Source organism: Eurypyga helias, unplaced genomic scaffold (assembly GCF_000690775.1).
Source record: "Eurypyga helias isolate BGI_N326 unplaced genomic scaffold, ASM69077v1 scaffold4054, whole genome shotgun sequence".
NCBI classification, from domain to species: Eukaryota; Metazoa; Chordata; class Aves; order Eurypygiformes; family Eurypygidae; genus Eurypyga; species Eurypyga helias.
Window position 1 is genome coordinate 21,236 of NW_010248102.1, and position 24,601 is coordinate 45,836.

A 24,601-nucleotide genomic window follows, 5' to 3' on the forward strand; every position below is an offset into this window, starting at 1 on the left:
ATGGTATGCCCTTTTTCATTCTACTTCTTCTGTGCTGGATTGGGTTGTCTTTATGTCTGAGATTAATATGTTGAAAACACAGGATAATATAAGCGTAAGTGTATTAGTACAGGGAAAACAAGGTATTTTTCTTTCATTATCATACAGAATATGGCTTATCTGCACATTTCCATTTCAAAACTGATTTTCAAAGATTTTAATGGGGAAATCGCTATGTCTCCTTAAACTGCAACTTTTAAAGGAATTGTTCAAGGCTATCAAGATCTGATTAATATACATGGTCATGTATCTTACTATTTTGAGTTAAGCAGATTTTTTTGAAGGCTCAACCTGTTCTATGGTTCAACTCTGGATTAAGTGAAAAATAAAGTCTTTTTAAATGTCTGGAAGGCTGGAGGCAACACTGAATTTTGAGTACCATGTATCCAGGTGATTTGGCGGACCATGAATTTAGGCATGTACACTGCATTTCGGTTTGCGTACACTTACAGGTGCATTTTTCAGTTCAACATTCTGGTTTAGTTTTAAGAACTGTGGCTCAGCAATGATGTCCTTTGCTTTGCATCTCTGACGGAGTCCTGTTCCTTGGGTAGGTCTGTCTGTTTCAGTACCTGACTAGCAGCATGCATGCTGCACATTTTTACCTGTTTGCCTGAAAACCTCTTTACAGATATCCCTAGTTATTCTGATTTGCAAATACGGTTAACTTTATTGTCCTGGAAAGCCCAGTATTAATTTAATTCAGGTAGTAAATTGTCTGTTACTTTCCTTGTTTGTATATAGGGAGGCTGCTAGAGACAGAAGTAGCATCTTATTGCACTGCCAGATGGTTTGTGATGAATGCTGTTGGGACCCCAGAGCTAGCACCCAAGCAGTGTTCTCTTACTGCTTGTCCTGTCATTACACAATGTCAGAAATAAATTTATGGCAGAAGTAGAATGAATAATGACATTTGAACTTCCCAGTTTGGAATTTAAGGGGCTTTTATGGGTAATATTTATTTTGCTGTATTTTTTCTTGAATTTGTTTGCTTTGTACACAGTAAAGAAGACATCTCACCAGTAGTTGGTGAACGTGCTGACCTCTGTATTCATGTTGGGTCTGAAGAAACAAACTGTCAGAAATTTGATGATTTGCTTCAATCTTCTGAAGCATATAGTAGAAAGAAAAAGTATCTCATACTCACTTAGAAGAGGTATCAACATACTAAAAAGTTTCTATTGTGCAAATAAACAGAGGGCAAGTAAAATTTCTGAATGTCACCACATTAATCATAAAATAAGAAAACTGGATGCTGTGTATAGAAATCTGAGGCGACTGTTATCAATGTCAGCAGAGCACGTTGATGTACTGCGTATGTACACCTTCCAGTACTAATGTGTGCAAAAAGCATCCGTTAAAGGCTTGCATTGTTCTCTATTAACGTTTATTCAGGTAGATTATTTTCTGGGAGAGTCTAGATTTCTTTGAAGAAGCTGTCTACTGCCAGGAAGAGGTAGTAGTTACTTGTCTATATTTTGTTCTGCTGTGCCTCTTACAAGAAGATATTTATAATCTATAGAATGCTATTGAACTGTTTTGTAAAGAATTTAAAGTCTACAACATTGGAAGCCTTCTGTTTCCCTAATGATCACTTTAAGAAAATACTTTGTCAGGCTGAGAAGGTACTTTCCAAAGACCTTTTTTACCTAATGAACTGCTGTCACTGAAAAAAAAATTTCAATTAAAAATAATTCATCTGCTATCTTCCTCTCTGCTTTCTCCTCCATCCCCTGATTTGGGTTTTTTTGTGTGTGTGTGGGGTTGTTTTGTTTTGTTTGGGGTTTTTTTGTTAATCAAGGCAGTAAGAGCTCAGTGCAGTTTTGTGGTAAAAACCTGCCACCTTGTTAACTCTGTACTTTGAAATTACTAGATGCAATGTGAATATGAAAAAAGCAGTAGTATAGACACTTCCCTTTATCTTAATCAGGTATTTGAATAACCGCATTTTTATTGAAGAGTATATTAAAATATACATGTAGCGATTATCTGGGGTTGTTAATACAACAGAGTAAAATATGTGGATGGGAAGAAAACAATGCATCAGATATGTCTCCACATTTGGTAGGTGTCTGTTTGTTATGAACAGCTGTGATGTTGTGTTTCACCAATGGGGTAACCTACAATAACATACACATTTTTATGGTCATTATCAGAGTTTTGACACACTGACTTCTTTCAAAATAAGCTTAATCCTAACATTTGCTAAATTGCAAACCTAGGTCATTTTTAGGGCTACTAAAACTGGTGATAGTATGCAACAAAAATGCATTTATGTGAAAATCAGTAGCAACTTCTGCAAAAGCACTCTATAAAAGAGAACATCAGGAGGTGAAAAGATTACTCAGAAATCTAAGATGCTTTTAAACAAGATTAAGATAAGGACCATTAGGGTTCATGTAGCCGACCTGTCTGCATTAAGATATATCTTGCCTGGTGCCTGCATCTTAGATGATTCATTCAATATGTGTCATATCAAAGTCAAGGTATCCAGCAAGGAGAAAAATGCTAATGCTTATAAATTTTAGTGATAATCCATCATGATGAATTAACTGACCTTTCTTTGGTAGCTTTTTTTTAAAAATAAGCTTTGCGCAACAATGTTAATGTTCGTGTTTTGGTTTTTGTTGTGAGGCATTGTTGGTTAATTTGTATCTGCTAATCGTTGAGCTGTAACTTGGAAGTAAAATTTTTAAAATAACGTAGTTGATCAAAAGGGTTTGAGTGACTCTTTTCAACAGTAAAACTTATGAACTGATAAGTATTTTTAAAAGGGCATGTAGTGATAGGACAAGGGGTAATGGGTTTAAACTGAAAGCAGGGGGATTTAGATTAGGTATCAGGAAAAAAATTCTTCCCGGAGAGGGTGGGGAGGCACTGGGACAGGTTGCCCAGAGAAGCTGTGGATGCCCCATCCCTGGAAGTGTCCAAGGCCAGGCTGGATGAGGCTTGGAGCAACCTGGTCTAGTGGAAGGTGTCCCTGCCCATGGCAGGGGGGTTGGAACTAGATGGGCTTTAAGGTCCCTTCCAACCCAAACCAGTCTGTGATTCTATGATTCTTTGCTTGAGAATCAAGATTTGTTCATGATTTCTTTCTTCTCCTACATCTGTTGTGTTCTCCATTGATTCAGATTAATCATATTTCTTTTGTATCTGCTTTCCTTTACAAAGCTTTAACTTTTGAGGTCAAATATCGCTTCTACTCAGTAGCTGCACAGTGTTGCTGTGTATTTTGCATTACACTGTATCAAATAGTTTCATAGAGGGAAATGTCTTGGGAAAATGAAGATAATTTCAAGAAATACTAGCCTTAGAAGACAGAAATAGTAACTGCTTTGTTGTTGACCTCATAAACCTCTTAAAAGTGGCTGAATGATATAAATGTACATTTAAAAATTATCTGCTATACTCTTTATGTAGTATTTGTATCCAAATGTCTGTAAAAGAGAGACTGTTTTTTTCATACCAGTTGTGTTACTGTTCTAAAATGCAGGTGACAGTTGTTTGAGGTTTACAGCTATGGTGCCATGTGAATTCTACCTCTAATGAGTAGTTTATCACAAAAATAGTTAAGGCAATAGAATAGAAAAGAAAATGAATGCAGAATTTATAAGTGTTTCTTATATTGCATTAACATTGATACTTTTTGCATGTATAATTTCCAGTGAATTAATGTTTTTAGGAGACTTTTGTGGAGAATAATGAAAAAGTAGCAGGACTTTATTACCACTAAACGTCTGCTGCAAAACTGTTCACGTGTCTAGAGCTTTTGCTCCATACTGCAGTGATCCAAGCATTGTTGTAGAGTAACAAACAAATCCTGTGTTGGAACCAAGTGGTCTAAGGCATTTGGTTCCTAGAGCACTTTGCTCCTGGATGACCTTTTTTCAGACTAACTTATTTCAAGTAAGGTTAGTTGGTATATCCTAAAGAAGGTTCTACGTCCTATATTAAGGGGTGGTTTTGAGTTTTGTTCCTTTTCACCAGCCCTTCGTTGGGAGCTGGAATTGGGGAAGAGAACAACAGAACAGACGAAGTAAAACAAGAAACCGGAATTACAAGGCTAATTGAAAGCCCTGTTCCATTATTGAAGCGGTACTTTATAACTAAGGGTATAATTTAAAAGCAACCAAAACCACGAGAACATAACTTTTAGGTCACTTTATCACAGATGCTATTGAACTTGAGGTTTAAATAACAGGGTAAACATTTGCAATACAGTCAGCGCCAACAATAGGTAGTAGTTATTTTTCTGTGCAAGTGAGTGTGTCACCAGTTTTGTGTACAATAAATCTGAGACCAAACTGTTGAATATACAGTCTTCAATACATCTGGCAGTCTCAATCCTACTAGTAATGAACAAACACCCTTCACCATAAATTGGCATTGCATGTACTATGTTAGCTAGTGAGGCAAAACTATTAACTTGTAGGTACAGACCAATTAATGCTGCATTGCATTTGCAGTTATCTTTGAGAATTTTAGGGTAAGGTTATAGTGAGATATATATGGTAGCTTTTTGTCACTTACAAAAAAATAAATGCTGAATTTCACATTTGAATTTCTATATTCTCATAATTTTAAGAGCTGGTAGTTCTAAGTTCTGTCAGTTTCATCCCATTTTCCAGTTCTCTTGGCTGATCATATTTTCTTCAGTGAGAACAGACAAGATGGTAAATCCATTTGGACTGGAGCATCTCTATTGTCTGGACTCCCTTTCCATGTTTAAGCTATACACCAAAGCTGTGGTGAAGTTGCAGGCAAGTGCTGTTGCCATCCCATTGAGAAACCATTCTTGTCAGTGTCACACAACTGTAGGCAAGCAGGTCTTAAGCAATGTTAATGAATCCTGTATGCAGCATAGAGCATGGTGATAGATCTAACGTGCTGTTTTCAAACAGACTGAGAATCTTCAGGTTCAGTCTAGGTAGTTAGTTGGAATAAACAGGAGGGACCTCAGTTTAACCTCTGACTATGGCACTCTTCTGCCTTTGCACAGCAGTGTGTCTGCATTGGATATGAGAGCAAGTCCTTGAACATACTGTCTCCTGCCCTGGACATAAATGTCCCGCCCCTATACATGACAGTCTGAGGGAGGGATAGTTTCAGTATTAATTCTGAATGTCTGGCTCTTCTTAGTTTAAGACCCCTTTTCTTACTGAGATTTGTATCAGGTTGATAGAAACTTTTTTAAAGAAGTTTATGTCAGAGTGGCAGAAAATGAACTGGTCATGACACTGAAAAAAGAACAGAATATTTTAGTTTCTAAAACTTCTGAAACACAGTTTTGTAAATAAATTATAAGAAAACCTTTTTTTTCTGCTTTTAATAAAAAAAAACCCTGACTGCCTTCAGACAACGTTTACCTATTCAATAAATTACTCCAATAAATTTCTAAAAGATGGTAGTCTGTTTAGCCAGGCCTATTAAAAGCCTTAAGATTTGAGCACTGGCTGTTAAAATGAGTAAATGGCAATATCACGAAGTTAAACAAATGCCAAAAAACATTTTCCAGAGTACTGGGATTGTAACAATACCATTAATGAGGGCAAAGAGGTTTTAATGCAATTTGCACATTCTAAAGTTTCAAAAAGAGGTTTTGAGTTAGTGCATTATTAATGTTCTGAACATCTGGAACTATGTAAGAGCCATAGACATTGAGCAAGTGCAGGGTTTCCCCACTAGGTCTGATGCTGACTGATTTCCTCCCTAGCAAAAAGCATGTTTTAAGAAGTCTGAGACAGTAAAATGACAATACCCAGATAAGAGATAAACATTCCACTGTGTCTTTTTGTTTGTAATGTGTATGGAGGAAAAATTGGAGGCCATTAGGTTTTTGAAGTTAAAAGGTGAATTTGAAATTAAATAGGGAAATAGCTGTTTGCACCACAGATGGTTGCTCCATGGTACAGTTGCAAAGTGCTTATGTGAGGAATTATCTAGTAATGTCAGGTGGGTTCCATAGGATTGCTTAAATTTTTCCGTTAGGTATATTTAGGTATACTATGCAGGGATAAATGATTTATCAAGAGTAATATTCTCCCTGATATTGCTGTTGACAGCTGAAGGAGTACTTTGAGGAAGAGATTTAGACCTGTGTGTTTGCAGGGTGTAGGGGTCTGTTCATACCAAGTATGTTTTATGACAGAAACTTGTTCTTTGAAGATACGTGACCATTAACTTTCTGCATAATTTTAATGTTATAGAACGTAATTTACACTTTCAGCTTTAAAATGATACAGGAGACAGTCTGTTTCAATGTATCATCTAGTTTTAGATGCAGTAGCTATAGCTAATCTCCAACATCACATTCATTGCGATGAGAAGAAAGGCCTTTAAACAGGCTGGCATGTTAGGGGTAAGTTACAAAATAATTGTAAATTAATAATGATACTCACTTTCTGCACAGCATTTGCTTGCTGCTCTCAAGGGAAAGGCATTCTCTTACTCCAGAAGCCTTATTTGTGTGAGCCAAACAGCTGCACGGTGCTATTACAGTATGTAAGAAACCCTAAAAACAAGAAAAGACTTAAGGGAATAGAATTCTGTCATCCTTGCTATCTCAAATTATGTGCAAGTACCTAACAATAAAAGTGGAGCAAAATGATGGAAGAGTAATTAAACAACACGTGAGAAGCACTCTGTCTCTTTTTCCTGGCACTAACGACTCTGTGCAATGCCCCCTGGAAGTCACCGGAGGTTTTTCAGGGACTGCAGAGGGCTGAGGTAGGGCTCGTGACATTGAAGCGACCCTCTGGGGGTTTTTTCTTTCTTTAAAAAGAAAGGCTTATTGCCAGATACTAAAAGCTGTGTCTTTTGCCTGACTCTGAAAAACATAGTAAAATTATTTCTGTCTCATAAGGCATAATTTTGGGAAAATGTCACCTAAAAAGCCAAAATGTAATGACTCAAAAGCTATGCATTTCAATATAAACATAGATGGAATTTTTTTTACACTTGTTCTCCACTATTGTTTCTTCATTGCTTGTTTTTCACTCTTGCTCTGCCTGGGTAGTTTTCTATCTGGCCTTTATCTCAGCTACATAATGTTTTATGGGTCTTTTTGCTTCCATTAATAATATACAGTATCTACTTTCAGTTTTATCATCTATTTTCCCATCATTTAACCATTTAAATGTCTGTAATGTAAACTGTCTAGCTGTTGGAGCCCTCACATTCATCCAAAAGAACAATTTTCAGGCTTGGTGTGCATAATCTGAGGTGTCTTCTGAGAGCTGCAGTAGCTCCTGTAAATCTTAATGTGATTTCTGAAGTCTGCCATTTCCATTTTTCCCATTGACTTGCGCACAGCGAAGACCTGTATGTAAAAATCACTGTGTGTGATGGAAGGTTTTACCCATTCCATCACGACAAAAAGTTCTCTGCCTCAGGCCCTGAAGACTATCGTGGTGCTATCAGTTCAAATAGAGAACAGCCGCAGTAGAAAGAATAATGGAAGTTTGTAAAAAAAAGAATTAGAATAAGGGTTTTTCTGTATACAGGTATATGATCTTTATCCTGAAATTCTGTAAGCGAGCCTCCTTTTTTCATGTCATTGTTGAATCAAGTTACTCTGCCAAACTATTTTGAAGATGGAGCTGGCAGTTCGCACCCTGAAAAGATAATTTCTCGTGTAATTATAGAGGAGACTTATAATAAGCAGACTTACCTCCTTGAAATATGAAAGGCAGAATAGTACTGAATTATGCTCCAAAGGTATAATTGAAGTTCTCCTAAACTTGTAAAGCTGATGTGTATTATTATAATGATTTATTGGGATGTTTTCACTTAGAATTTTTGAACCTCTTGAGTTGTTTGGGTTTTGGTTTCGGGGTGTTTTTTTCCCACTGCTTGGTTACTGGTGGCTAATTTCAGTTTTGAGCATCCACCTGTGTTACAAAGCAGACCAAGAAAAAGGTTGGGCTGTATCAAAGGTAAAATTTTATCTTTGGAGGGTGATAATTGACAATCTGAATAGTTGCACGGTATTTGTTTTCTTTCTTAAATAGTATGACAGGATCCTAGATTACTGGCTATGGAGTAATTTTCCTGGTTTCTGGGAAATTAGAGGCAGTCCAAACATTAGATATGCTCAGGGAAGTTAAGGAGATGATCCGCCAGCTTGCTGTTGAGTGGCGGGGTTCTTCCCCCCTTTGCTTGGCTACTCTGAATTGTGTGTCAGCTGATGCAGATCTCCAGAGCAAAGGAAAAGTTCTTATCTTACCCTGGTTAGTCTCCTGCTGGCCTTGTGAACTGAGTTTGGCTCATCAGGAGGTCAGAGAAGTGTCAGAGATTGCTCCTTGCACACTCAAGGAAGGGAGCATGATCATCCCTTTCACTGCTAGAGCTCAGTCTTGGAGAAGAAGTGTTACTATGCTTTTTTAAAACATGTTTTTCAGTGATTGACCTTAATATGAGACTCTATAAAGATACTCACTTGGAAATTCTGATTTTTTTCTGAAATATGGTTTATGTTACGAAGTTGTTAGTGTGAAGTTGCAGCATTGTTAACGGAGCCTGCCTTTACCGCATATTAACCACATAAAGTGGAGAGTTACTCAGGTGAATATTCTGGGTGAATGGAAATGTGGGTGAAGTGATATGAAAGGAATGAACTGTTCTGACTTCCCGTTCTGTGGAAACGCGCAGAAACTGTGGGAATGGCAGAGCTGTTTGCTGTTCATATGTAGCACTTATTGCAAATCAGACATTTTACACACGGCCGCTCCTCGAGTACCCAACGGCCGTTGTGACTGAGTGCTGTAGCAGTTCAGTGCTGTTGGCTCAGGGGAAATTTCTAGGTGTGACTTGGGTCCCACCTTATCTTTTTAAATTACTGGTTGCAAAGAATGAACAAATACACTTCCTGTGGCTTACTGTACTGCTATGGCGACCAGCAAGGGACTTGCAAGTATTCAAGTGCCCTGTGGCACTTGCTTTTTACGCAGAGCAGATATACTTTCTGATAGCATCTGTGCATCATATAAAGTAGAATCTGTAGCGACAGTCTGTGGCAGATTATTGGATATTATGTCTAAAAAAGTTATATGCCATACTGGTAGATGAGTGTTTTGCTTGTGATTTTCACACCCTGAGAGCTGTGCAGTTTAATATTTTATTATGCTCTTAGTTTAAATACCCCGAGCATACAGCATCAGGAAAATAAACTAAAAATCTATTACTGTTCCTCACTTCTGAGCCCTGACTTGTCAAAGTGCTGCAAGCTGAATTGTTGTATCAAGTTAACACATGCTCCGATTTCCATTGTAATTAACACTTTCTGCTTGCATTTTTTTTCCTACCATATAAATAGTAACTGCATTGAAAATGAGTTTTCACAGTCACAAAGTTTGCACTCTGTGAATGAGAGAGTCCAGGTAGTAAATAACAATTACAGTCAGGTTTTTTCCTCAAGAGCTCTTAATGAAGGGGAGAGAAAGCGGGATGGAAGAACAGTAGTTTATCAGTAAGAAAGAATATACATAAGCAGCGTTATTTGTACGAAGAAGGTGTATCTTGCACAGGTTACTTTGAATGTACCGTTGTTCTGTACCAGTGCAACCTGCAGAGTTCCTGGTCCCTTTGGCATTTCTTAGAGGTTCACTGCCTGGTGTGGTAGAGATGCTATTTCTTCATGTGTGAAAACACTCTAGGTGAGATAAAATATACTTGAAGGCATATATTTAGGTAGCATGTTCTGGATCAGCAGTGTAACAGCATATACAAGAATTTGAATATTAAATGTGTTGAAAGGTACACTTGGGCTATTTTAACTTCAGAAATATCTGCTTCATTGGGAAGTCAGGAAGCCTGTGAAATTGTATCTTAGAAAATCATGTCTTAGACTTAGTTGCTAATTGGTTAAGCAAGATTCTTTGTGATAAAATGTAATTGGTGAGCTGACCTATTCTAAAGGATATTTATTGCTTTTGGGTTCAGTTCACAGGGCATTAATGGATTCTTTTTTGCAAAAATGTTTGGAAACAAATAACTCGCACAAAAAATAAAGTTTTGGTTTATGGCTTACAAATGAGCCAGTTGGCTTGTTAGTAGCCAAATTGAATTGTGTTCCTTCTGAAACTTTGTTTTCAGCTTTTTCTTCCTATTTTTCATCATGAGGTAGGACATTCTTAAGAACCAGATACTCTGGAAGGTCTGCTGTTCCTTCCTCTTCCTACATAAGATCAGATAAGTCTTTTTCACCTGGGAAGGAAGGATACTTAATTAAAAAAAAAAAAAAAAATCCAAACACCCCAAACCAGGAAACCAGCTTCTTACTTAGCATAACTTTGTACAGTTCCAGTGAGAGCACTGGATTTATGGTAAAGTTTGTGTTTAAGGATCCTTCTTTTAGGTTTTCCACCCCAGATTCTTTTTGTGAGATAGATAACAGTTCCAAATTCATTCTTACTATTCATGTTCCTTTATCTGTGGAACCCTATCTTATCTCCTGTTCGTTATAGGAATGTTATATACTTAATCAGCTTTGGCAGATTGCTGTAAAACTTTCTTTTAGTAAAGTCATGCATTAGCTTCTTGCTGTGTAAGATTAATTGCTTATTGTTCCCTCCTTAATTGCTGCTGACTGAAGTCTATGTTTCTCATACTGGTGACATTGGTGAGGGTCATCCTTTGCGTTGTCATGAGTGTAGAAAGCTTTATCACTTTTCTGTATTTCAACATTTATAGAATCATAGAATCGTGGAATGGTTTGGGTTGGAAAGGACCTTAAAGATCATCTAGTTCCACCCCCCCTGCCATGGGCAGGGACACCTTGCCCTAGACCAGGTTGCTCAAAGCCTCATCCAGCCTGGCCTTGGACACTTCCAGGGATGGGGCATCCACATCATCTCTGGGCAACCTGTTCCAGTGCCTCACCACCCTCTCTGGGAAGAATTTCTTCCTGATATCTAATCTAAACCTCCCTGATTTCAATTTGTACCCATTACCCCTTGTCCTATCACTACAGGCTCTTGTAAAAAGTCCTCTCCCAACACCCTTGTAGGCCCCCTTCAGATACTGGAAAGCTGCAATGAGGTCTCCTCGGAGCCTCCTCTTCTCCTTTGCTTTGTTCTTTGTCTTAGGTCTGGAATTGTACTGATTTTTCTGTTTAGGGGTCCTACTTTCCAAATGAGATGTTTTGGTTTTCTCCAAGAATCAGACCCGATACCGTTCTTTGTTATAGTTTACCATTATGTAATTACTTATTCAGAGCTAAACATCGTGCATAAAACACATGATTGTTGCTGAGAAATTGCCTTAGTTCTTTTATGTGCACTGATTTGCTGTATAACAAGGGAAAAACTACTAACCATTCTGAGAAAGAGAATATTAATCTTCCTTAAAATTATTTAATAGCTACGTGTGTAAAATGCCTTCTATAAATTTAAAAATATTTTCTGTGTTGTTGTTAATAGAAGACTAAAGGCTAAAACCTGTTACTCTCCCCCTCTTGGAGTCTGCTCCTCATGACAGGCATCTGCCTGCCCCCCTTTACTCGGTGAGCATTCACGGACATGGTCGGCCTCATGCCTAGGAGTACACTGCACGTCTGTTTGCACTGGATTTCCCAGATGGTACTGTGCATCACTGCTGATGTGCCGCCAAGGCAACCATGTCTTCTCCCCCCTGCCTCCTTTATTCTGGGAAGAAAGAGGTCAAAGATGACTGAACTTGGTTTTTGACTGGTGAAGAGGGCGACAGCAGTGTAGGATGCTGAGTTCATTCATGAGCAGTTAGTAATTTGGTATTTGATTCCAGCCCAGGATGTAAACAATCCTATTACAAAAAATTTTTCTGGAGAGCGTCCTTTGCGTGAAGGGTTGCTCTCTCGCTGGAACATGAAAGTGTAGTGATAGCCTAGGGTGAATGTGCAAGCAGTTCTTGTAACACGGAAAGCTGTTGTCTTGGTTAATTTTAAAACCACAAAAGAAACCCTGCTTTGGATCAGGTTGTTTAGAAACAGCTGCAATGGAGCTCAAAGAATGAATGCTTCAAAGGCTATCCAGACCGGTGTGTGCTAAAACATGTTGGGGTTTTTGGGCAAAGATTTTATATTAAAAAAGCTTATTTAGCTGTAGAAGCACCATATTAACTGTGTTATTCTAGAGTCTTTGGCGTGCAAAACATTTCATTTTTCATTACTGTTGTCACCGTTCACATATTCCATTATTTAAGGAGGTTATTGAAAAATTGATGGTATGTTGGTACCAGAGAGACATCCTGTAGGCTGCAGTGTTGATTTATGGCACATGGAACACAGTTCAGTGCTTCAGTTTCCTGCTGGCGAGCGGCACTTTGTCATTGTCCCTAAAGAAAAATCATACCAGTGAAATCCCCTGTGTTTCCCCCAAGTTGAGTGATGCATACTTTTTCTTTGAAAATGATTATGAATTATTCACCTTTTATTGTGCTGGAGTGTGCACATGGTGATCAGAATCTTGTTCATAATACAGAGTTTTTCACCATGTTCAAGGTTTAGTTTAATTATGTACTTGAGTTGCACGGTAGCTTTTATCTTTTGGTGGTGGTTTTTTTTTTTTTTTCCCTTCTCCTCCCACCCCCCAGTGTGTCTGCCAAGCCTGTGTGGGCTAGCACAGATTTCACCCCACATTTCCTAGCATACCTAGGTATCTCAACACATGAGTTCATCTTGGTTGTAAATATTTGCATTTCTTTGTTTGTTTAAGGTTTTCTTTGAGAAAATAGGAACAGTACTTCTGAACTTAGAGACACGTTTTCCACTCAAGTTCTTGAAAATCGATCTTGGTTCTAAATATTTGCTTTTCTTTGATGTTTGTTTAAGGTTTTCTTTGAGAAAATAGGAACAGTACTTCTGAACTTAGAGACACGTTTTCCACTCAAGTTCTTGAAAATCGCAGACTCTTAGATGGTTTTAAAGTCTTATTCTTCAAGCTGATTTTCTGTTGTGGAGAAATTATGAGGCATCTAAGTCAAAAATCTCTTGAAATAGCACATGTAGCAGGGATACGGATTTCCAATTGAGGGCAACTTTCTCCTGGGAGATGTGTTGAGGAAAGACTCAACAGAGAGTCTCTTCACAGAGAGGGTGGGGAGGCACTGGGACAGGTTGCCCAGAGAAGCTGTGGATGCCCCATCCCTGGAAGTGTCCAAGGCCAGGCTGGATGAGGCTTGGAGCAACCTGGTCTAGTGGAAGGTGTCCCTGCCCAGGGCAGGGGGGTTGGAAGTAGATGGGCTTTAAGATCCCTTCCAACCCAAACCATTCTGTGATTCTATGACTCCATGACAGAGACCACCTGTTAGGAAAATTAAAAGACTGTATGATCTTTCTTCCTAAGTCTGGAAGAGCTGTGAAATGTCAGATAAATGTGTGACTTGGGGTGAGGTCCCTTTGTGGGTTCCTGTGTTCCATCTCTGGGCTGCTGTGGCCTTTTCGATAAAATGTAGCTTTTCTTACAGAAGAGGATAACCTGCTGAGCATTGATCCCCTACGGTAATCTGGGTTTAGCTTTGGCATCATGACTATCTGTGCAAGCTGAAGTTTTTAAAATCTCTTTCCTTGCATTAAATATGTGTGCTTGTGTTTTATGTGCTTGCTTGGGGTTTTGCTGTAACAGGTGGTGAGGGTTGGCGGTTAAATGCACAGTAAAATCCTTACTCATCAGCTGAAAGTGAAGGGTTCTGGAAAAAAGCGTGGAATGTGTGTTTTCTTCTGGAAGTTGTACTTAGATGAGCATGCATTCTGGTCTCGTTTCTTCACCATGTTTACTTTCATTTGAGGAATTTGCTAAGGTCTCTCCACATTAAAATTCCTCTCTGTGTTGCATGATCTTCATATTCCTTAAAGAAGTCAAAGTCTGAACATATTACATTCCCTGTATTCTTTAATTATTGGTTTTACAGTAGAATGCTTTCTTTTTCCTGATGGCACAAAAAATGCCTATTAATAATTTTTAAATGTATTTTTTGTTTTGCAATTACGGAGCATTTCATTACAGAGGTTCTGTGACTCTTTGGGAGAGGAAAGCAGACAGAAATAGATCTGGAGTTAGTACTCTGTAAACCAAGCCCGGTTCAAAAGAACACTTCTTGGCAATGCTGGTCACAGCCCCATGATGATAATAAATAGCTGGGGAAATGTGAAGTAGAAAGGAGGCGTAGCCTCTCCTCAGTAAGAATAGCATCTTTGTGTGGCCTGTTTCCATTAAAATGTTGCATTAAATTAGTTTATTTTGGGAACGTAAAGAAAAGATTACCTGTGTCTATGTATTTTTATGGGCATTTGGTATTTTTCTCCAGTTTCCCATTAACAGTGGGAAATGAACTTTCTCTTTTGAAAGTAGATTTTACTTCTCAAATGAAGTATTTTTGATGTTCTCTTTAAGTGGAATTTGTTATAATTAAAATTGAGAAAATGGAATTTGAAGCTTAAAATACTTCCTTTGGTGACTAGATATGTTAGTATTTTGTATCAGTTTAGTCATTCAAAAGAATGAATCTTAAATACCACCTTGTATTATGTTAGATGCCTCCCATAAACACGAAGAGGTTTCTGTGAATCACTCTATTGCTTAACCTTTCATGAAAATCTAATTGAGTGCGAACAACTGCTTAAATAATTCAATGGACTCAGTTATTCTTGGCTGGTGTAGTCCCAGCCTGGTGCAGTGCAAATGTCTGGGTGTCAAGCAAAATTGAGTTGGTGGGGTTTTTTTTTGTGGCGAGGAATGTGATTAAGAATAAAATCACCCTTGAAAAAGCGTACAGGTTGATTAAAAAGGAAAAAAAAAGATTAAATGTAAATGAGCTCTGCCAATTCGGTAAATGACTTGTGGCTAAAAAGTGCGTATTCCTTGTCCTCTTGAAAGCATGCAGTCTTTTTGGTGATGTTGATAAATGTTACTGGGTTTCATTGTTTCTTTTCATACAAGTGACCTTTTATTCTTACTAAGGGACACTGTGCTTTGTTTAGTACAATTTGTAATAGTTCTAGAGTGCTATTCCAAATTTATTGTAAAGATTTGGTTAATGGACATTGGATTTTATTGGTTAGTTGGCCCAGATATTTTCCCACCTGTTTTTGGAAGGAAACTCAGCTTTTTCCTTTCACATGAATCCTTCCAGGCAGTTACCTCTTGTCACGTCAATCTTTTATTCTTACTCTGCTTAATTTCTTCCCTCTACCATTTCCTTTGTGTTTACTTTTAACCTCAAAGGACTTATTTGTTGCTTTTTTTATTTTAAGGTGGAAATGGAATTAATTACCGGTCCCATGCCACCACGTTGCCTTTGTAAATTGTTGTTTCTCCCAGACTGAGGATTTCCAATAGTCCTGGAGGCCAGTTACCTGTAGGATTCTGGGTCATTGAGTCTTGGCAACCCGTTTAGTTGAGGGAACTGTCAAATAACTTTTGCTAATTCTATACTTTCCCGAACATCTTAGTTCTTGAAGAAGTTAGTTTAATATGAGCCTGTAATACCAGTATGTAAGTGATGTGAAACAAGTGGGTGGAGTCTGGCCAGATGCATTTTTCAGGGTTGCTTTGAAATAGCATGAATTTAAGGCCACTAGTGTTTAGGCAGCGTACTAAATGCATTTATTTAATGACTGAATATATTTTGGGATTATCACTAGTGTAGAGACAGTTTCATTCTCTCATCATAGAAGCAGACATTCAACCAGGTAATTAACCATCATGCTGAACAGGCTGGAGCTTTGGGACCCGTGGGGGAGTGGTTTGAACAAAGTTACAGCTGGAGCTAACCAGCTGACTCAGCAAACTGCGTATTAAAGGTAATGCACTACCTATGGAATTAGATACATTATAAAAACATCTGTGCCTTGAGACCATCAGAGGATTACTTTAGTGGAAAATATTATGTCCTCCATCCTAATAGCTTAAATTTGCAGAAGGATCATTTCTTCTTCACATCCTTTCTGAATGTAAGGATTTTCAGTAGAGGTAAGAATAAAAAAAGCATCTTATTTGTTTGGTTTTGACACCTGTTGTTTTTCTGTCGAGACACAAGCATTGCATGGAAGCAAAAACATTTGATAGAAGTCAATGTATCAATTTGGTATCTGCACTCCTCTCCCTTCTCCCCTCTGCTGCTGCCTCCTATTGCTTAGATAAGATAAAAGCACTCACTGAAAAGATTGAGTTGTTGAAGCAGAACAGAGTTTGAGATCAGTGGAAGAAGAGGAGAGGAATGATACAGAAATTAATGTCTTCTGTTACTGAAGAAGATAGAAATTATGTTTACATCTAGCATAAAATACAGAGAAAAGCTATTTAAAATGTTAGGCACACTGCTGGTGAGGTCTGTCCTAAGTAGTATGTTATTAAAAGACTTTATAACTATTTCATGCACATTCCTAATAAACAAAAAACTTTAAATAATTTTACAAAGAGTGAAAATTATTTAATACTATTAAGTTTAACTGTGAAATGTTTGGAGTACTGTATCTAGGTTATTTAGCTTATTTTGGTTACTGAATCACAATATCCATCAGTTGCAGATTTGCATCTCCCGTGGTCTATTTTATGATATATTTTTTCTCTGTTATAATGTGTTAATCGAAATTTCTGGTAAGACATTGTGTGGCATAATTAGAAAAGTCTAAGACCTCATTAATGTGTGTTTAAAATATGCAGGGATACATGTTTCATTTTCATAAGTTTAAGTATGACTTGGATGAGAGTGCAAGAAGCGCTGGTTTTAGAATTAGAGTGAATTAGAAGAGAATTAGAATTTTCCATGTGCTGGAAAAAGTGTTATTGTCAAGTATGACTTGGATGAGAGTGCGAGAAGCGCTGGTTTTAGAATTAGAGCACCATGTGCTGGAAAAAGTGTTATTGTTTTATTTAAATGACTAGGGTTTAGTTTTGTTCCCTCATCCTAGCTAGATTTGTAGGCAGTTGGTATTGCCTGTGGATACATTATCCTTACTTTGTGGTTGATTTTGCGTGCATGGGGAATTTATGGCCTTTTTCACAAAGTAAGATAGTGAAAGGACTGGAATAGCACCATTCAATTCAAGAGGTTCTCTTGTCTCTCTGAATGTAATTAGGGTTGCCAAAACAGTTGTTCATCTTGTATGTGGAGAGAGGCACAGCTGGATTTGCAGCTTCTTAAAATGTTTTTTGATATTGCAAAGTTAAAAAAGAATAAATCTGTAAAACAGATTAAAATTGCATAGCAAAAGAAACTCTTTAATGAGATAATGGTTAATTTCCCTAGTCTGTGTACTAGGAAAATAACATGTATTTCAGTTTTGTAGGTGTAAAAGTGTCTTTTTCTTAATCTGCTAGAGCTTGGGAGCATCCCTTTATTCCATGCCCGCAGTCTGTAATCTACATGTCTGTAGTGTTCTGGTTTAGTCAAGATTCCCTTTGGAAATTCTTCCTATAATCATTTGTAGGTATTCATCAGGGAATGGCCTAGGCCAGTCTTTGCAGGTTTTACAAACCATAGGTGGAAATGATCTTAAGCTGTGTATGTCTACGTTACAGTAAAAACAAAACCAAAACCAAAAAACTACCATGTCCATAGCTTTGAAGTTAAAGGGAAAATATTTGTATTATGAGAATTTAGTGTTCTTTTTAGTTTTAAAACTGACAACACCTTTCTTCACTCCATTTCATGTAAACATAGTTTGTCTGTGGACTGTGCATTAGTGGAGTGACACTTAAAGGATGCTGTAAGAGTACTTCATTACAGCAGCACTGTACGTCTTTGAGCGTGGCTTTTACATGTTGGTGAACTGGGTGATAACCCTGTTACCTGCGATTGCCCTTTGAGTCCCAAGTGTACCATGGCCCTCCTAGTTCTACCAAAACGGAGTCTAGCGAGGTAAGTCCTGTTGCTCAGGCTCTGGGTTGGCCGTAGATGTCTGTTTTCCATTTCTGAAGTTTTGTGCTGACTGCATGTAGAACTTCTATTTGACCCTTCAAACATGTTTCCAGCCCACTGGAGACACACTTTGATTTGAAGCAGTGCTTATTCAAAAAGAAAATTCTGGTAGCAAACACATGAAGAGCTCTGCATGGGAAAAGGCTTTTAGATCAATGTTAGTCCCTTGGGCATCTCTGACTTTTTGCACTAACAGTGGTGCCAATACTGTGATTTTTATTAAGAAAAACCTAATGGCTGTTTCCTCCTCCCCACCCCCCCCTCCAGCTACCCTTTATATCTGAATAACAATGAAAAGTGGAACTTCATATAATTAAAAAACTGTTACAGAGAAACAAGATGACAACATACAGAAGTTAGGAGCAGTGGGGGTTTTAGTGTACAGTAGCAGACTTTGAAGAGGAACACAAGATACTTGTGTAAAGTTTTGTGCACCCTGAAATACCTTTTGTTCATTTGTCATTATATAAATGTCTTGGTAACCAGACAGCCTATACTCTTAAGGACGCACAAGAATATACAATACAGCTGTAATTTACGGTTATCATTAAATAGTTAATAGTTGTCAAACTGGCCGATAAAGCCAGAGTTATTTTACTCTGCTGTCAGATGCTGCTTAGGTTATGATCCTTTCTGTCCTGCACTTCTCTTGAACATCCTTTCATGTTTTTAAGTGTTCCATAGCTTCCCCAAGCGTTTTTTGGTGGAGGGATTATTTCTCTAATGCCTCTTTACTCTGCTGCCAAGGTGCAATCCATTCATTACATGAATCCATGCTAAAATATTTAAGGAATATTCTATGTGAAGAAATTTAGTAACAGGTCCTTGTAGCAGGACAAGAGCTAGGGAACTGTAAACCAAAGCAAGTAACTCATCAAGTTAGTGTTTTCTGTTAGACCCTCCCTCATCTCAGGTATTTGTTACTTGAGAAATCACTGTCAGGAGGTAATGAATACTGCAGAGAGAGTGCATCCCCAGCAGCCTGGTGGCTGCAAGTTAACTTTTCAACTTTGCTAAGATGCTGGAAATTACAATGAACTTGCCTGAGGGGAAAATACATTAAACAAGTCTTCGGTCTTGCTTCATGACATGGGAAACGCCTAATGCGATTTTTGGCACCGTATAAAACGAAGCGGCAAATGAAAAGGGGCAAAGCTTTCCCTTCGTGGACACAGGATGAGAGGATTTTGTCTAGGAGTGCAACATAATGGCAAGAGATGTTGAGAAAACAGTTTCCTCCATTCCCAAACTTCAAGAGTGGTTCAAAAGCTGTCTAAAAAGGGGGATACTGACAAAAATGAAGGGTGAATCTAAACACTGAGATCATAGGTTTCTATGGATCGTAGCTTACAGGTGTCTTTAAATTGCAGAAGGGAAGAAAGGAAAAAGCGATCAAAGTAAACATCCTTCAGTGCATGGGAAGATGACAGATTCTTTCTAACAAGATTTTCTGCTCTCTTGGAGGAAGACCATTTGTTAATAAACCATTTGAGAATCCATTTTTAAGGGGTTTAATAAAATATACGCAGACTGCCTTCCACTGCAGAAACTATTATTCCCTTGGGTAGAAAAAGTGACTGACTATGGGCATTAATGGTTGCTTCCTGTGATTCCTGGCATTATATCTTGCGCCCATTTGCACTTTTTCAACATGAAGTGAAATATTTTTTTATGAGAATCCTGCATTTGATTCCTAGCTCTTATGAGGCATGTATGTGTACTATATTTTATTTATTTGTATTCAGTCATGTCCACAATACTTGTCGTTTTAGCGTCTGTATCTGTAGCATGAGTATTGTGTGGGTTTGTGCATAATTTCTGGTGTACAAGAAAGTTTCCCTATCTAGCAAACTCCATTAAATGGAAGAGGTAATAACTGTTGTGTGAATTAAATGACTTGTTCCATTCTTGCCAAAGATTTTCATGCATAATTCACCTATTTCCATCAAAAACTGTAGATTTTTCTGTTGTGATGGTTGCTGTCAATTAAACAAGAAACCTGAACCTATTATGGTCTAACAGATGATGGCCTGGAGGGGCTGGGTAACCCACAAAAGAGAAGGGATGTTTTCTTAAGAATTGGGAGGAAGGTTTTCTACTGCCATCTTTCCAACTATGACTTTAAGTTATATTACTTTCAAATATGGGAGAAATACAGTGGAATTGAGGGATTAAGTATATTTTGTAAGGAAACTTCCCCTTTCTGAAACTTTCTGAAACTGTCAGCAGACTTTGGTTCTCTTAAAAATAAGAAACAATTTTTCAGCTAAAGAGCGTGTCATAAAGGTTTGAGGAAAAATACCAGTTGTTTTCAGCAGCTGAGATGGTAGGAGGAGGACAAAGTCAGGGGCACGTGACCCTTAGAGTCCAAAGCATGGATAATTTTATGTATGTAAATGTCAGATTCAATTATACCCAGGTACATCCTGTCTATATTATCTTACTGGCCTCCTTGTGTCCTGTGTGGTAAACAGAAGGCAGTGCTAGGACTGGATTTAGCAGGGACTGCAAAGTGAATGCCCAGCCAGACATTAGTTCCATAGAAGGAAGAATGAAATCTGGAAAGCTAATATTATTACAGTCACTGGCAGCTCTAGCAGATCCCAAATGGGATGTACTTAGAGGCATAATTTGCTCAATTCTTTTCTTTACCACAATTATCTCCATTTCCTATCCAAGAACTGAAGACATAGTGGCAGGCTGTGGATGGCAAGATGGACAGTCATTGCTTGGTCATAGGATTACAACCTTTTATATAAAAAGAGATTACAGACAGAACGCTGCCAGGAAATGACAGAGCTGGTAGAGAGGGGGACAACAGTAGGACAGACACATCTAGGAAAGATGATTTATTCTACAATAACGTCTGTATATGTAGGAAACTTTGTACTATTTATCACTTAGTCTCTCTGTGCTTGCTTAGGAAAGTGTCCTGTCAGTAGTAAGCAAATGTAATTCCCTGAACAGAGGCTTGAACAAAGATAGTGAAAAATCAACAATAACACAGCATTTGTCCCCTCTGAACCACATGTACCTCAAAAGGGCTCAATCCAAATATTTAATGTCAGAGAGTAAGTTCAGATCTTCAGTGCTTAGAACATGAAATACACAATTACTAATCTTGTAAACAGTTTCCTATAAATTTGCAAGTGTAAATACACCTGTAAAGTCAGGTGTGACAACAATTAGTTACCATTAGTTTTGCTTCACAATAATGCTTAAACCATATATTTGGACATGGGACAGATTAATTTTGTAACCATTCAGGAGCCTGAGATGTTGGCTGGCGTGAGTCAGAAAGGCAAATGGGTTGAAGTTAAGGAATGCTGTGGCTTTTTGAAGAACTGGGACAAATGCATGTTCCAAGATGGAGCTGTCTATATAGACTGAATCAAAAGACTGAAAAAGTCATCAGTGAGTGGAGTTGAGCGAAGTACAGACAAAGTAAGAGCATAACCCTTATTACAGACTCTGTGCATTTAGAATCTCTGTGCGTGTGAAGCTCAGTAACTGCTGCACAATAGTTAGTGACGCACTAATGATCACTGAACACTAACAGGAATGAAATAAAGTATTTACTTCTGTCCTTTGAACCAAATCTACTCAGATCATTCTAAAATGTGTTGGTTGTCTTGCTTTTGTCTGGAGGACAGTGCTGTGCACCATCAGGCAAGCATGTCAGGTGAAGGAGTGGCTTCTTTTGCTCCATGTCTAGATAAAATTCAGTCTAAAAATTGATGAGAAAATGGCGTGTGATGACTACTAACAGAAAATGGTCCCCCACCCATCTCAGTTCAGTTTCTGTGGTAATTTTGGACCTTGCTTTTTGTAATGCAATACGTATTTTCGTCATGCTCACACTAGATGTGGAACAAGCTTATTTGCTTGCAAGATTTGAACATGAACTGACTTGGAGTAAAGTGTGCACAGTTCAGAATCTGTAGATATAACAAAGCTGGCAGGCCCTTCGAGAAGCAGAGGGAGCTGTTGGTAAATCCTGTGTCAATACCTCCTCCCCCAACTTATCTATATACATTTTAATCTAAGATATAAAGGCTTGTTTCAAATTAATTTAGAATTTGCTTCCAGTCTTATGGATCTTTTATGTGGTAATCAGCAAACCAGGCAATTTCCAGTTTTCTTTCAATGACATTCCTGTTGCTTTGAGGAATACCAGAAGATGCTCTTTAGTGACCACTCATAGATTTAGAGAGTTTTGCTTTGATAACTCAACAATCTGCACTGTTTCCAATTAGCAAAATTAGTGGCCATCATGTTTACAAAGTGGTGTATAGCTGTGGAACAGTATATAGTAAGGAAACATTCATAAAGACAAAAACTGAGTAACATAATTTCACTAAAATAAGTGCCTTTGTGTGCTTTATTTGAACAGTTCAAGTGATTGACCTTTCGTTGCAGTTCTTCTGGATGTTTCTGTTTGTTTTCAGCTGTTGGATAAATTAAAAGATCGCTGGATGCACACTGGCTTATGGAGAAACCTGGAGCTGGTTAAGACAGTCATTGCAGAGCCTCAAGGAGGGGCAAAGAGTGACTTTGATGAACTGCTGAAAATATACTATGATGCAATAAAACATAAAGGAGAAAAAGGTATGTTCTTCAGACAAAGTAGTTGATACAGACTCTTCGTGTTTTAAATAAAAAAGTATTCTTAAAGTAGAATAAGGTATGGATAAACCATTCGTTCATCTCAGCTTCATAAATTATTCTGATAAATGAGGAAGATTAAATGCTGTTTATATTATTGCATGAGGATATAGGGATGTACATGGTGATGCATAATCCCAATAATGGTATTGAAAAGGCAGTGAACGGTGTAAGGATGTGCAATTGTGTGTCCAGTAGGGTGCAGAATGGCTTCCCAAAGAATCAAACTGACAGTACATTGCATAACGGTGATTTGCCATCTTATTACAGCCATTATAGGATTTCTCCTCAAATTACTCAAACATTAGTATAGAGAACAAAGAATTATAGTGTGGCAAACAATAAGTAGCATGACTTTTGGAATGCAAAATTTAATGTTAAAATTTAAAATTTTGTTGTAGGTACATATGGCTCTTGCATAATGAGGTACCACTGTATTATGTAGTGCGAAATCATTTTGCTAGTTGATATTCAAAATCGCAGTATTATTGATCGAGTGGAATTAATCTCACGCCTCTAACAAAATAGTCCATATTTTTATATCCACTCACCTTTTGCAGACTGATGCACTGGGTCTTATGCTATATTATATTTAGCTCTTTAAAAGGTGTTGATGAAACTTTCTTCTGATACTCAGTTTATCACTGGGAATGATTTGTATATTCCTCTCTGGCTTGTTCAAGATGGAGCACTCCTTATAGCTGTATGCAGAGGAAAAGTTAGTGAAGGCTTGGATTTCTGTGATGAGAATGCCCGTGCAGTTATAACCATAGGTATTCCGTTTCCAAATGTGAAAGACCTTCAGGTAGGATATCAACACCTCATTGAAAGAGTTGTGCTTTATTTTTGTGTCGTGTTTAAAACCCCAAATATGCACAAATATGTTTTCTAAATGTTTACCCTTGGATTCTCCTCAATCCCATTTGAATTCTTTGAGTTACCTGCTACACAGTTAAGAGGAGGAACAGCACAGCAGGTTGTGTGGGCTCACATCATTCTGAATAAATGTATACCGTGCTAGATGTATCGTAAATATTTGTCTGACATTGCTAGTGAAGGCTATTGTGTTGTTAAATGCTTGTTAACGTTATACTCTGCCAAACACCAGTATGTTTCCATCTTCACTTGCCTGGTTTTGTATCCCAAAACTAATGTAATTGCTATAGAAATGAAGTTATTTCCTGACTTAGACAACCAAATAACCCACCACTGTATCTAGGGTAAATGGTAGGAAAACAGTTTAAAATAAGTTCTTCGGATTGGTCAAAAGATTATTTTGGAAAATAGGGGGAAAGATAACAGTAGTCATAATGTAAAATAGTAATATAATGAAGGCATGTCTTTCACACGCTAGATCATTGACCATAGTGTGTCACCTTTCCAATCCCTATTGCCTTCTGTAGTGTCACTGTGTAGGACACTTCCCACTTAAACAGAGAGTGGAATTGTAAACCTTTTCCAAGCTAATGCTGCTTCATTAGCTTGAAATTTTGAGGTATGAAATTATGATATAACAAAAGCTCTTCCTGGATACTGATAACGTTACGTTTTTGATAATTCAAGTTTCATCTGACTTCAGGCAAAAAGTTCTCATTGCCTTCTAAAGATAGTATTCTGAATTGCCTCCAATGAAAGAAATTTGAGACTGTTTCTATTTTTCAGCAGGTGGCCAAAGTAGCATCCTGCTGCCTGTGCTGTTGTGTAATTACCCCCAGTGAATATGGAAAAATGTTTTTCTAGACTTACAGTACATTTCTATGTACTGAAAAATTCAATTCATTATTGACTAGTTTGTAAGTTGACTTATTTTTTAGTCATCTGTGCATGCCGCTGAGGTAGTAGCCCAGCTGCTAACACACTTCTTCCTGGTAATAATAATAGCCACATCACTGCTTTCTTATGTGTACCTTTTAGAACTTCTTGGCTTTTAGAGCTTTCTGATGCTAAGAAACAGAGTGAAGTACCACAATAAATAAATACCAGGAACAGCTGGATTCTGGTT

The 24,601-nt window shown here is 37.8% G+C and overlaps 1 protein-coding gene across 1 annotated transcript in view; it reads left to right on the plus strand.

Annotated features, from left to right (window-relative positions):
* BRIP1 (BRCA1 interacting protein C-terminal helicase 1) overlaps nt 1-23,404 on the plus strand; it is a gene marked incomplete at its 3' end in the record, with an annotated part of 43,607 nt that extends 20,203 nt beyond the window's left edge. Inside the window, exons 14-15 of the mRNA XM_010150940.1 lie at nt 22,383-22,542; nt 23,283-23,404. Of these exons, the coding sequence (XP_010149242.1) occupies nt 22,383-22,542; nt 23,283-23,404 (282 nt within the window). The remainder of the gene's footprint in view (nt 1-22,382; nt 22,543-23,282) is intronic.
* Between the last annotated feature and the right edge of the window lie 1,197 nt (nt 23,405-24,601).